The sequence below is a fragment of the Myxocyprinus asiaticus genome, chromosome 14 (genome assembly GCF_019703515.2).
Source record: "Myxocyprinus asiaticus isolate MX2 ecotype Aquarium Trade chromosome 14, UBuf_Myxa_2, whole genome shotgun sequence".
Taxonomy (NCBI): Eukaryota; Metazoa; Chordata; class Actinopteri; order Cypriniformes; family Catostomidae; genus Myxocyprinus; species Myxocyprinus asiaticus.
This window is the reverse complement of record NC_059357.1, coordinates 4,596,266-4,611,522: the sequence shown is the minus strand read 5'-3', so window position 1 is coordinate 4,611,522 and position 15,257 is coordinate 4,596,266. Positions and strand designations below refer to the sequence as shown.

The 15,257-nt window shown below is 36.1% G+C and overlaps 1 protein-coding gene across 12 annotated transcripts in view; it reads left to right on the top strand.

The window, feature by feature from the left end:
- The window catches only part of LOC127451986 (nuclear factor 1 X-type-like), a 212,288-nt gene that overhangs the window by 161,904 nt on the left and 35,127 nt on the right, over positions 1–15,257 (top strand). For 10 of the 12 annotated variants that reach the window (XR_007899178.1, XR_007899177.1, XR_007899180.1 and 7 more), the window contains 5 exons: positions 3,610–3,684; positions 5,319–5,430; positions 6,487–6,522; positions 8,873–9,000; positions 12,832–12,906. Coding sequence is in view for 1 of the 12 variants with exons in the window: in XM_051717092.1 (XP_051573052.1) it covers positions 3,610–3,684; positions 5,319–5,430; positions 6,487–6,522; positions 8,873–9,000; positions 12,832–12,906 (426 nt within the window). In the remaining 11 variants the exon portion in view is untranslated. The remainder of the gene's footprint in view (positions 1–3,609; positions 3,685–5,318; positions 5,431–6,486; positions 6,523–8,872; positions 9,001–12,831; positions 12,907–15,257) is intronic. The other 2 variants (XR_007899174.1, XR_007899181.1) reach the window with 1 other exon arrangement.

Below are 15,257 nucleotides of genomic sequence, written 5' to 3'. Positions count from 1 at the left end.
TCCTCACTTGGTGATGCACCCACTGAGAATCATGTTGAAAGAGCCCTTGTTATTTGTGACTCTATTGTAAGGAACTTGGAAATAGAGACTCCAGCCACCATTGTTAAATGCATTTTGGGAGCTTGGGTGTCTGACATCAAATCAAATTTACAAGTGCCGGCTAATGCTAAACTTATTCATGTCGTCACTAACGATGCCCAGCTTCGCCAGTCAAAGATCACTTAAGATAATGTTAAAGAGGTGTATGAACTTGCAAAAACGATGTCAGACACTGTAATATGCTTGGGCCCCCTCCCTGCTCTTCGTGGTGATGAGGTTTATAGTAGATTAGTGTCACTGAATGGCTGGATGTCTGAATGGTGTCCGGAGAATAGCATAGGATTCATAGACAATTGGAAGAGTTTTTGGGGTAGACCTGACCTGCTAAAGAGAGACGGACTCCATCCCTCCAGGGAAGGTGCCGCTCTCCTCTCTAGTAATTTGGCTCATAGTCTTAATAGTGATAGTATTTAACTAACTGGGGCCCAGGTCAGGAAGCAGACAGACTGGCTAATCCGAATGTCTGCTAGCTGCCCTGAGATGTCACACAGGTCACATAAACTACAACACATAGAGACTGTATCACCTAGATATCTCATAGAAACTGTGTCTGTTCCCCGAACTACCAAACACAAACCCCTCACTAATTCATTTAGAATTTTTTTATTAAGGTCAACCTTGAAAAAAAACAAAATATTTGAAGATAAACGTCATATAAATGTAGGGCTACTAAACATTAGATCTCTTTCAACCAAAGCACTAATTGTAAATGAATTATTACAGATCATAGTTTGGATGCACTTTGTTTGACTGAAACCTGGCTTAACCAGATAAATATATTAGTTTAAATGAATCTACTCCCCCAGGTTATTGTTATAAACATAAGCCTCGTCTGAAGGGGAGTTGAAGGGGAACCAGAAACATTGATCATGATCTATACCTCTGCAAATAAATGTAATGCCATCTATGCTAATACTATTCTATTTGTATCCATGTCTCAACCTCGGGACTCCTATCCCGAGTTCACCAGAACCTGCCGGATCCAGCTCCATTCCTGCTTGGGGTCGGACTCCACTGCTACGTGTCTCTGAGTGATGACGACTAAATCCAGCCGTTGCCTGCCAGACATCACTTCAGTCTATTACGATGGACTTCAGAGGATGAACTGATGCCAACTCCAACCATAAGACATGGGATAATTTATATGCCACTGTCTGAACCTTGGACTTAGGATAGACCTCACCGAAATGGCCTGCAGGTTGAACAGTGAAGCACCTCACTGATCTCTGCCTGCATCACCTTTGTTTATTGATGGACTACACTCTTAAAATGGAATACATAGACTACAAAAGTAGGTGATGCCAACAAAAGCCTTCATCAGCCAACTAACAAAGGACAATTCATCTATATGAACTTCTGCAGTTAATCCAGGATGAACTTCAAAGACATTAGTCATTAATCTTACAGTTCATACAAAATCTTTGTATAAACACTGGCCCTTAACACTTATTTAGTTTAATAATTTTAAACCATGACTTGCACTACACATAATTAAGTAGTATTGGCATTATATTCATGCTGGTAAGTCAGAGGGGAACTGGCCCACACAGTGAGTCTGGTTTCTCTCAAGGTTATTTTTCTCCATTAAACAACATCTTATGGAGTTTTGTGTTCCTTACCACAGTCGCCTTCAGCTTGCTCACTGGGGTTATAAATACATTATTATTAATTATTTAATGTTGTATTTTTACACACAATTTACAATCATATTTAATCAAATTACACAATGATAACTAAGACTTTATAGATATTACAGTTTCATTTTCTGTTAATGCATGATTTTCTGTAAAGCTGCTTTGAAATGATGTGTGTTGTGAAAGGCGCTATACAAATAAAAATGACTTGACTCATGCGAAGGCCTCACTGCAGTTAACTGGCACACACACATACAATACACACACACTGACCTCAGCCGGTTCTACAGATGGGTGTGGAACCGTAACCATTCACCCGTTCAACCCACACACACAATTGCATATTGAAAGCCCATATGTAGAGCAAAAGCAATGTACTGAACATAAAAGATAGAAAAATCAAAAATGAGATCTCATTGGGGGCCTGGATAGCTCAGCAAGTAAAGATGCTGACTACCACCCCTGGAGTCACGAGTTCGAATCCAGGGTGTGCTGAGTGACTCCAGCCAGGTCTCCTAAGCAACCAAATTGGCCCGGTTGCTAGGGAGGGTAGAGTCACATGGGGTAACCTCCTCATGGTCGCTATAATGTGGTTCGCTCTCGGTGGGGCGCGTAGTGAGTTGCGCGTGGATGCCGCAGAGAATAGCGTGAAGCCTCCACACACACTATGTCTCCACGGTAATGCACTCAACAAGCCATGTGATAAGATGCGCGGATTGACAGTCTCAGATGTGGAGGCAACTGAGATTCGTCCTCCGCCACCCAGATTGAGGCGAGTCACTACGCCACCACGAGGACTTAGAGCGCATTGGGAATTGGGCATTCCAAATTGGGGAGAAAACACCTATCATATTGCTTCTGAAGATGTAGATTTAACCACTGGAGTCATATGGATTACTGTTATGCTGCCTTTATATGCTTTTTGGAGCTTCAAAGTTCTGGCCACCATTCACTTGCATTGTATGGACCTACAGAGTTGAGATATTCTTCTAAAAAATCGTGATTTTTGTTCTTTAGAAGACAGAAATTCATAAATGTCTTGTATGGCAGGGTAAGAAAATGATGAGAGAATTTTCATTTTTGGGTGAACTATCCCTTTAAAGAGATCTAATTTGTGTTTTTTCCATCTTTTATGTACAGTACATTGCTTTTGCTCTACATATGCACTCTCAGTATATACTTGTGTTTGTGTGCATGTGGGTCATCCCAGATGTGTATCACTTTCTTTCTTCTGCAGAACCCAAATAAAGATTTGTAGAAGAATATTTCAGCTCTTTAGGTCACTGATTCTCACAAAGAATTTTGAGGATGTGCATGAATAGGAGAAATATCACCAAACAAATGTTTCAGAAGAACAAAACCATGAGGCGAACTAAAAGAACCCTGTTCGCTCAGTAAAAAATTTGCCTTAACTGAAAACTAAGTCTCCCAATCTAAAAAAGAGCAACCTCTGAGCAATAAAAAGCTGAATACATTTGTATATTTGTATGCAGTGCACCACACATACACACACACACACACACTTCAGCTGAATACACAATCTCTAAGTGTGTGACATAAAGCATTTTTAGTGTGCTCATTAAGTTTAAGCTGAGATTTGAGCGTGCTATGTAGGAGTTAACCATAAATATGGGTTAGCCTGTTATTCCTTAGAGATGGAGAGCATATGCCAACTGATGACTGTAATTATATGCTCCCGGCCCTTTTATGACAGTTGTGCTGAGTTTATTTTGTGTGTGTGTGTGTGTGTGTGTGTGTATGTGTGTGTGTGTGTGTGTGTGTTTGACAGGTGCAGTTGAGTAAATATGTTTTTTTTTTTCTGTGTAATTTTTTGGCATTCTGTGTTTTCATATCTGGTTTTTTTCTTTCTCTGCAGGGCATTTGAGTTTCCAGGACTGTTTCGTGACGTCAGGTGTGTGGAACGTGGCTGAGCTTGTCCGTGTGTCACAGAGTGAGTCGCATGATCTTCTTTATGATGAGAATGGGATGAGAATTGTATAGATTTCTGGTTCCGATTCCACTTGATAATTCTGGTTCCTTAATGATTCTAGTAGTTTCAAGAAAGCCATCCCCCTATAATTGGTCTAATATATCCTACTAAACAAAATGAATACTATTTTTGATAACACGTTTTTACCATTGTTAACACTTTTATTATTTAAAGTACCATTTTTATATTTATTCATTTATTTTATTTTATTTTATTTTTTATCAGCCAGTCAATAAATACACTTAACGCAGGAACAGTTCTTGGTTCATTTCAATTTTGAAATGACACTGTGAACTAGGGTTGCTAAATTTTCAGCACACGATTACAGAACACAGGGGTCATCTTGCCACTAAAATACAGCACAGTGGTCGAAAATTTCCCCATATGGGACGTCTTAATTTTGCCGAAAATATAGGACAGTAAAATGGTAACGAAGTCCCTTTCAATTGTTCCGGAGTGAAAACGTTATTTTTAAATGCTGGTAACCGGTTAATAACGTTATTATTTCGTTCCGATATTTTTTTCATGAAACCAAAGATATAAGGAAAAATATTTGTGGTAAAAAGTTAACTTCTCAGTTGTTTCCAAGTCTTCACTGAATTATTGTTTGAAATGATGCATTAAAACTGATTTGATGTTGCTGGATTTTGACTGAGAAGCAGATCTCCAATTATAATTAAACAATCCATATATATATATATTTATTTATTTATTTATTTTTTTTAAACAGTTGTTAATCAGATTTCCCAACCCTGCCTTTCAGTCTTAGAAATAAACTACGGCTGTCAATTGATAAAAAAAATGTAATCAAATTAATTACATGATATGCCGATTAATCCATAGAATTAATTGCATAAATAAATATTGCTCATATTTGCTAAATATTTTAGAAAGCCCCTCAAATAACAATAATTCAATATATAATGATGAAATAATTATAAATAAAATATATATATTATAAAAAATAATAATTCAGATAATTAAAATGCATTACATTATCGTGGCAGATAAGTAAAGCATTGATAAGTAGTCCGAGATTTATTATAATGGCTCGTGTAAGTACGCATCAATGAACATGTGTCACATTGGTCACTGTTTCAAGTTAAACGTAGTTTGAAACTTAGAAAAACACGTCTTGAGATCCCTGCATTTGGATTTGCGCTCCATCAAGCTGTGTTTGAACGCAAGAACGCGTTCTTATCTTCTGTTGTCTGCTCTTGGTAAGTGTGGTTTGCTTTCTGTACAACTGCGCATTGCCTATACAGCGAGTTTCACTTACTGCCCTCTAGTGAAAACAGGTGGTACTTCATGCTTGAATTGCTCTGATGGTAGGAAAATTCCTTATTACGGTCCGGGGATATGATTAATTGTGTTCTTTTTTATATGGAATTAATCACACTGAATTAACGCGTTAAATCAACAGCCCTAAAATAAACATTTCAATTAGAACCAAAAACTGCCCTCTTGTTCTTGATCGTTCATCTTACAACTGACGCGACTATTGGGAGGTTTCATGTATCATGTTGTCATGGGAACGGTGATGGATGCTGGGATTAATCATGATTAATCAAACTCTTCTCTGTTTTCTAATACAGCCCCAGTTGCTACAGCAACCGGACCCAACTTCTCTCTGGCCGACCTCGACAGTCCAGGATATTACAACATCAACCTGGGTCGCCGCTCCATCACGTCCACACCATCGACTAGGTAAACACACACGGACAAACTTTCCTTGACTTTTCACTTCACTTATATATGACTTTGGAGCCGTTCAAACAGAACACTTCTTGTGCTAAAAAAAAAAAGCTAGATGTCTCGAGTAGCGCTGGGTATTGCTACAGACGTCCTGATTCAATTCTATTCTGATTCACAAGCTCTCGATCAGATTTGATTCTGAATAAATTAGATTAGATTACAATTTATTTTGGTATATTTCAGTTATAATGTCCATTTTTGCTTACATATTAAAATAAATTCTCTCTCAGCTAATGCTGTTAACTATAGATTCATTTTATACATTTTATTCAATCAGTTTTTCATCATTTTGGTCACATTTTAGCTTTTAAAAATGTACAAATTCCATGCATTCAATCAATAAATATGATGTCTTAAAGTTGCATACCATATTTTTTGGAATATAAGTCACTTTTCTTTTTTTCATTACCCGAAATGTCCTGTGACTTACAGTCCAAAGTGACTTATATAATAACATAATTGATGTCGGTCGGCCAAACCAATGCACATGAAAACACATGCTTACAGACAAACGGATGAAAACCTCATGTAGCATTTTAAAGTAATTTATTCCGAGTATTTTTCCTTTACAAAGTAGTTTATGCAACCAGTTAAAATAATACGTCCACCATAACAGTAGTGTGCTAACCAACTCTAGACCGTTGTCAAACGCTACTCCTCACATCCCCTCAAAATGACTTTTAATCACACATACTCTATACTGTAGTAAAAACATTTAGTCAAACTAATGGGCGCAAAGATGCTTTCGGTGTGAACAGCCCCTTAAACTGCTTTTGGCGATCTGTCTGTTTCAGCCGTTTAATGCATGTTTGTTGCTCTCACACTTTCTTGCTTTCACTGTATCTGTACTTCAACCTGTATATCTTTCTGTCTATCTACCTGTCTATCTTTTTCTGTATATCTTCTCTCTACTCTTTTCTCTACCTCTCGCCTTTTTAATTGTTGTCGTTTTTTTCTCTTTCTCTCTTCCTGTCCTTCTCTCTTGTCCTCGTGTCTCAAACGCTGCAGGACTGAGATGGAGTTGTATGCCAGTCTCCCGCGGAGGTACTCCACACTGCTTGTCCTCTTCCTGTAGTCAATTTCACGTCCTGCTTTAGTTCTTCCTCTACTGTCTTTTTTTGCTCGTCTGATCTCTCATTGTGCTAAAGAACCTGTGATCTAGAATCGGTGATTATGATGGATTAAATCTTTGTAATAATTCATTTATAAAAAGGATAGTTCTGGTCCTGGATGCTGATTGGTTAATACAGTGTTACAGATGTGCTAAAACAATATATCGCCCAACAGCCGGGTTGAGGAAGTAAAAATCCCATTCATTTTCTCCATAGGCGACTTGGTTTTTAACGATAAATTATAAACCTTTAAAGACAGACCTACCATAAGCTCCGAGGTTGTTAAAAACTCTGGTGCATTTTTGGGCTACCGCCCACAATTTTTCACACTCAAATTTAAAAGCTCACCATTCACATACACTGTGGACTGATTTTGAAAAAAATGGTCTAATTTTTCAGAGAACCACTCAAAAAAAAAAAGACTCTTTCATAAATAATATTGTATGTGTTTATAATCTTATGATAAACATATATATATATATATTTTTTTTTTTTTTTTTTTTTTTTTGTCCAAAATTTGTAAACATGTAATTCTGGTTCTGTTCGCTCAACCTCACTTTGAAAAGTCTCATTTATTCCACTAGATGGCAGGAAGCACTAGAAACAAATATTTTATTTCTCTATCACATTCCATCACAATATACAGATCTGAAATGTAGGTGGCGCTCTAACGCATTTTAGCCCTCACAGATGTGCTTGTCCATTGACATTCAGTCTAATTTTCAGTTCAAACACCACCCTTGTTGTTTCATTGAATATCTCGGCCTCTGAGTGGACTAGAAGCTCAATCTAGGTGTCATCCTCCCCTTTGCAATCATGTTTTTATCATCAATAGTCGAAAACATATTTTCTAATGATTTGTTTTGCATTCTTTTTCTTCTGGATGGCATATTTTGTTCTGGACATCTAAGATATAACATTGGATTATTCAGCCAAGCATGCTCACAGACAAGTAAACAATGGTTCATTTTTAGAGAACTCCCTAAGGTAAAAGCATATATAAAGTTTTTAGCTATATAGCTTACAGCAGCAGTTATCGGCACATAAAAGAGACGTTTGTATTTGATGACTTACAGAAATCAAATTTTACTTTGTGATTCTTTTGCAAATCTTTCGAACTGTGGTATTAGGGCAATAAAATTAACTATACAGTCACATTCCTGAGAATGATAGTTTTCATTTGATATATGACTTGTCCATTTATGTGCTATGTGAAGGACTTTTATTTTTATATAAATATTTATACCCCATTACCTTTGGGGGCGCTAATTTTCAACACGAATGTTTTGAGGCCTTATTTTGTTATTGTAAGTAACATAAATGCAGAATAGATGCAGAAGCAGAATGCAGAAGCTCAGATTCTAAGCTTTCAAATGATACCTCATATGACTGACTTATGTATCCGGAGACTTTAGCATTGTAAGTGTAAACCTTTTTTGTGATATAGCGCCCCCCCTTTTGAGTTTAAGGGGTTAATAGATGGTATATGTTTCTGTTGGAGCCATCAATCCATGTTATTTTGACTTCATAAAAAAAAAATAGGTTTAATAGCGGAATTCCTGGTAAAGAACTACAATACCCATAATGCTGAAGAGAGATCAACCAATCAAAGAATCACAGCCAACAGAGTCTGTCCCTCTACACTCTCAAACTACTTATTTATTGGTATATTTTGGAATAAAATTATTAAAAAATATTGATTCTATACTTGCAGTCAACAAATTTAAATCAATAGTTTTATATTTTTAATTGATTACATCATTCCCAATGCTTCATGGGATTGTAGTTCATTCCCTCATTGAAGATGTTAAGTGTACAGTCTTGTACCTTTGTCTTTTTGTCTTTTTGCTTCAAATCAAAGTTTTAAATGTTGTGATTCACCTCAGAGCTGGTTGGTTTGGTTCATGGCTTAGAACTCTTTGATGAAGGATTTTATAACAATCCCTATGGGAATAATACTGTGGTCAAAAAAGTGGGCAGTCAATGTCGTGCTTAATGACGATTGTGTATATCACTGTGTAGCACCCATAAAGGACAACTATTACCCACTGTTTACATGTCTGGAACTATATCTATAAATTTAGTTTTGAGGTCACCACTGATGGTTTACCTCATTAAAGACCATATTAAACTAAGTGGGATTATCTCAACAATTATGCTTCATTAATAATGAGGAACTTGCAGACATTTCACAGCACTGATTGCTCAAATTATGACAATTGCAAAAATTTGCATTAAGAAATTCTCTTACTTTCATCCCTTTGTATCTTTCTTTCTCTCAGCTCCAACAAGCGTAAATCCATTGATGACAGTGAAATGGAGAGCCCGGTGGATGATGTCTTCTATTCAGGTCGTTCTCCAGCACCAGGAGCATCTCAGCCCAGCGGCTGGCCTAATGATGTTGATGCAGGTACAGTCAAATTACCCACCAGCTCTTGTACTCTTCACACAGTCTGAACTGACCTTCACTCATCTAGACATCTAAAGTAAAATCTTGGCTAGCATGTGATATAGCATGCACAGTTTTCCTGAGTATCCACTAGAAGGCGCCTTGATGATTCTGATTGCCGCTGGACTGTTTTCTGGTTCCGATCTCCTTAAGAAGCAATGTAAAAACTACCGAATCGAGCAATCCAGATGGAGAACAACGACTAGTTTAAGTGCTAGTTGGAGTTAAAATAAGTTTAGGCTCAACTTGTGATGTTGTTGGCTGTCATAACAGTGATATCAACATAACTAACCTCGGGCCATCGCTTTATGTCATCTACCCATTAGGGAGAGGCACTGTCAAAAGACGGCGACTCTGTAAAGTATCAGCATAATGGATCAACGTGGTTTTTATTTTATTACTATTTGGCAATTTTTACTAATTTTATACGCTAAACATCACATTATCTGCTAAAAACAGATGCCATTGTGAGTGAAAACACTAAAGACCAAAAAACATCTTATGTGCATAGAGAACAATCTGTTTATTGGAAGGATTATTTTTGTAATGTTTCAGTGGCTAAGCGATTGACGCCCAGTTACAAACAGTACGAAATATTTAATGAACTGTACTACTGTCTCTCAAAGCCTTGTTCCTCGTCTACATCACATTAAAGGTGCAATATGTAATATATTTACTGTATTAAAGCATAAAATTTTCATAATATGTTATCAGAGATTTAGGAAACATGCTAAGTTGAAATAATGGCTTCTCCGAGAACAATGCTACAGCCAGTATATTCTACTTTGAAATGTCCGTTCCAGGCCGGAATTTGTGTTTGTGTTTTGGCCCGTGTGATCCTGCCCATTTCCCAGTAGTATTTCAACCCCCCTGGTTTGCCAGATTTGGAACAAGTTAGCGGGCAAACACAGCGCACTGCAGCCATGGAAGCCAGCAATAGTTATAAAAAATCCACATGAGCTGGTTTATAATTTGCAAACAATAAAAACATTGCAAACGTATACATTAGCTGATCAACTTACAGTTTGATTGTTACAGTACTATTGTCAGTTTGCTCGTTCCTGTTGCGTGTCCTCAACCTGGCAATCCGCGTGAGCTTGGAGTCTAGGGAGGAGGGGGCGGGGGAGACAACTCTCTCCAATATTTTGAATTTGGACTGCAGTACCCATTTTAAACACTTGATGTCAATGTTACATATTGCTCCTTAAAATATGCCACCTTCTCTGTCAGCAGTCTGTCTGATTCGATTAGGACTCAAATTGAACACTATATGTACTGAAGGAACACCAAAGTGAGTGGACATAGAGACTGTGTGAAGGGGCCAGACTTTATTTTCACTTTCTGTCCATCCTTTTGTCCATTTACCCAGTTTAACTTGTCTCTCTCTCTCTCCCTCCTCCTGTCTCTCTATATTTCCTCCTGTGCTTGTTCACCATCTTCCCAAACATCAGTAGAACATGAGAATAAACAAAGATAACAGCAACAATAACTCAGTGAGATTGGAAGTGTTATCTCTCTGATAATTGATTTGGGTGTTTTGGGACTTAAAAGCACTCACGATCACCATCTCAACCGTAATTCAGATGTGCATGTAATGAATTGGGGCTGAAACAGAGTTGGAAGTGTAATAGTAAATTGCAAATTGTGGCATTTATACTCTGACAGATCTCTAGTTCTCTTCTTAAGGAGGAAGCGAGGACCGGGTAAAAGTCCAATGCAAGACTTTATTTTTATACACTTTTCAGTGTCACAACAAATGGTTTACTTTTCAGTACAACAAATAAACACACAGCTCAACTCTGCTGCGTGCATCTCTCTCTTTCTCCTCCGGCGGTTTGGATTGCACTTTTATCCCACTCCAGCTCTCACTGCAACACAAAACAGCTGTTAGAGGTGATTGCCCACAGGTGTCAATCCTTACCGTTCTTCCTCTCCCGGCTTCGCTCTCCACAGACGTCGCTCGGCCACGCCCACATCACCACATATACCAAAACACTTGGGATTACGTATTTAAAATACAAAATATAAGTAACTGTATTCCACTACAGTTACAATTTAAATCATTAGTAATCAGAATACAGTTACATTCAAAAAGAATTTGGATTACTGAAGAGATTACTTTGCATTTTATTGTATTTTGTTAAATTTAATATTTATTCTATTCAGTTGGAAAACATTTATCCATATAAATGATGCGATCATAAAATATCTTTATTTATTTATTTATTTATTCTCTCTAGTGACCTTTGACCTTAGGGTAAAAATCTGAAAAAAAAACCTTAAAACAAGTTAAATTTACTTTATCTTGTTTTAGAAACAACACTGCATAAGATATTTCGGTTTTTCAGAGAATGTATTTTTAACATGTGTATTTTGTCTTACTGTACTGGCAGAGTTTTTATAGTCAAAACAAGTGAAAAAATCTTCCAGTGCTGAAGAAGTAATCCAAAGTATTTAGAATACGTTACTGACTTTGAGTAATCTAACGAAATACGTTACAAATGACATTTTACAGCATGTAATATGTAATCTGTAGTGGAATACATTTCAAAAGTAACCCTCCCAACCCTGATTACATGTAATAGTAATTAGACTTCAAAAGAAGTAGAGATGTTTCCAGCGTACATAAATATGAGACAAGATGACAATTTCTTAGAGTTAGTTTTTGATTGCATTTGTCCTATACATGAGACAGTTTTACCATGTCTAAACAAACTCCGTTTAGGAGCTAGCTAGAAAGTCAGACAGATTTAAAAGCAAGCAGAGACAAATACAGAAAGATTGATGGTTTGGTAAAGATGCGGTGTGAATGTCTGTTTTGTGAATTTCTGTTTATATAGCATGTTTAAATGTTTAGAGTTTATTCTGAGGCTTGAGTTTAGCCTTTTAGCATAAATGACATCTTAGCATGTCTGATTGCATCAGATTGTGCAGCATTTTTTATGTTTTTTTTTTTTTTTTCCACTTTATAATGTAATGTTTAATTTATTAAGAACACTTTTAGCCTAATTCATTCATATTTCTAATTAATTCTTTTTTTTTTTTTTTTTGTCATAAAATTGCATCTTGATACAACAGACCCCCCTTGCTGGATACTATCTCCATATTATCTCCATACTATCTCCATTGCCTATCTCCATGTAAAAGTTAGCATCTACTAAATTCATTACCTTATATTAATTATTACATCATTTTTCAGGTTCATACATTTAAAAACAGCTGTTTCAGCTTAATCCTCATTCTCCTTTGCAATTTCCTACAACAGAAAGAAAGGCGAGAGAGCAGTTTTTGTGAGATTGTGGGCAGTTTTATCCTTAAAAATTATGCAGAGATGCATACTTTGAAAATCCACCAGAAAAACGATATCTAAAAGGAATCTATGACACCATTTTTTTTTTTTTTTTTTAGCCTATTATGATTTCAGAGACAATAATTCTTATCTTGCATACAATTAAAGATGGATAGTATGCAAATTGTGACATATCCTGTTATGTTCCGCCCCTCTATTTCAGCCAAAGCGATTGGACAGTTTGTGTGGTGTGTAGTCTGTACTGTTTTGGTGCCCTTAGATTGGACTTAGTGTCCTGGCAAGATAGTGAGAAATGCTGTCTTTGACCACATGAATATAACATATCCTAAAGTCTGTGTACTGTGTAGTGCTTACTGTATGTCCAAATTTATTGATGATGCAACAGTGGTCCCAAATTCTCTCCAACCCCCCTAAATAAACAATCTGTATTTATGTCTCTTTCATTGTTAACTGTATTCTTCTTCCCTGTTTGGGTTTTTCAGTGCAACACCATTTGGCCAGTATGCAGGAGAGGAAGATAAAACATGAAAATGATGGCGTGCAGTTTCCTTACCATGGTTAGACAACATTCCCCTCATATTATATATATCAATGTATATAACATTTACACCTGTACATGCACAACTGTATTCTATGTGCCCCTATCTCTCTCTTTCTCCTGACCACTGAAACTCTCTATACTGCATCACACTTTTCATCCCTTCTATGCGATTCGCTGTTTCCTGGTATTATGAGGTAGCGGGTGTTTTTCGCCTGTGAATGTGCTTTTATTTTGTTTTATACATCAGAAATCGTTCTGTTTGTCCATTGTCTGCATTAGATTCTCACATATGATCCCTCTGGACTGATGTGGAAGTCCAAATCCTGATTTTTTATCACAATTCCAAACATAAAGAGACAAACATGGCTGTTTTGTTGCTATACAACGGGCCTTTCTAAAGATTTACTTCATATATATTTCTTCATTTTATTTTGCTAAGTGATTCTGAAATCAAGCATGCCTATTAACAGCTATTTTTAGGGATTTTAATACCTGGGGTAATCCCATTATCTGTGTGTGGGGAGGAATTTAAAGTCAACATGAAACCAAATCTGACCCAGTTTACTTTATTAAATAAATGTTCCAGGTTGAATACAAGTTTAGCTCAATTGATAGCATTTGTGGAATTATGTTTATTACCACAAAAGTAATTTTGATTCGCCCCAAAAAAAAAGTGGTTACAGTGAGGTGTTACAATAGAAGTGAATGGGGCCAGTCCATAAACATTGAAATACACAATGTTTCAAAAGTATAGCCACAAGATATAAACATTATACATGTTTACATGATTTTAGTGTGATAAAATTGATTAATAACCTTATAATTGTGGAGTTATATCCAATTCTGGGATTACAGGGTTTTGTTGTCATGATTACTAAGTTGTAATATTGGATATAACTTTACACAGAAAATGTTATTAAGCCATTTTATCTCACTACAACCAAGTAAACATGTATAATGTTTACATCTTGTGGATATACTTCTGAAACAATGTGTATTTTAATGTTTATGCACTGGCCCCATTGACTTCCATTGCAAGTGCATTTCTGTAACTGCGATTTTTGCTGCTTCTTTTTTTATAACGGAGGAACAATTCAATTTTTTTTTTTTGTGATGATCAACATTACGCCACAAATGCTGTAAATTGAGCTCAACTTTTATTGAACCTGGAACATTTCTTTAATATGCATTCCTGGACAAAAAAAAAACAAAACAAATGTTTGCCTTTATAATCTTTCATCAAAATGTAATATCTTGCTCCGCCTCTGAAACCACTTTCCAATTCAGGTGATGTCACCTAGGCCTCGTGGGCAGTGAAAATAATGTCAACCAATAGCTAAAAGGCTCTTTAGACATAGTTTCAGGCTAGTTAACGCAGTATTTAAATGCCGGTTAATGTTAACAAAATAATGGTTATGTCAATAATAGCAAATATCAATAGATTTTAAAAGATGCTCTGAGTCTATTTTGGTTTGTAACATCTGTTTTTATATATATATATATATATATATATATATATATATATCCCGTATAACTCTAAAATATGTCACATTAGCAAAATAAAATTAGTTGCAAATTCTGTTTTATGTTTACTTTCAATGCAATAAGCAATCTTCCAGCCAATCAATTATTTATCTAGAGTGGTAATGAGATATCAAACCAAGGAAAGCTGTAAGGGTCCATGATTATGGGTGTGCATCGAAGCTGTTGACTGTATTTGTATCTGTATCTGTTTATATGACAAAATTATCAGTATTTGTCTCTGTATTCGGATAGAACCGTGTGGGCGGAGTTTAAACCGAAAGTGCGTCAAAATTCTATTAATGAAATATGCCTTGTATATGCTTTATCATAATAATAGCCTAATAATAATACAAATTATTATTATTATTATTATACAATAATTTTATTGTTTTGTTTTTTCTTACCAGAAGCTGAATTTGTAGGCTTCATTAACTGTGAATATTTTGTGGTTTCTCCTGGTATTTCAGATATTAATATCTGCATGAAACAGAATTTTTGTTTGTCTGTGCATGTATAACAACATTATTCTGGAGGCAGGAGGTGTCAAGCAAAATTTGAAATGTCAAGCACACATTTTGCAGTGAATGATAAATACAAATTCAAACATTAAAATCAGTTAAAATAAAATCAATATAACCTACAAACAGGTGAAAATCCCGTAAGTCTTTAAGGAATTTTTACGATAGGACACCATTATTATTATTATTATTTTTAATTATTATTATTATTTTATCCCCTTTTCTCCCAATTTGGAATGCCCAATTCCCACTACTTAGTAGGTCCTCGTGGTGGCATGGTTACTCACCTCAATCCGGGTGGCGGAGGACAAGTCTCAGTCGCTTC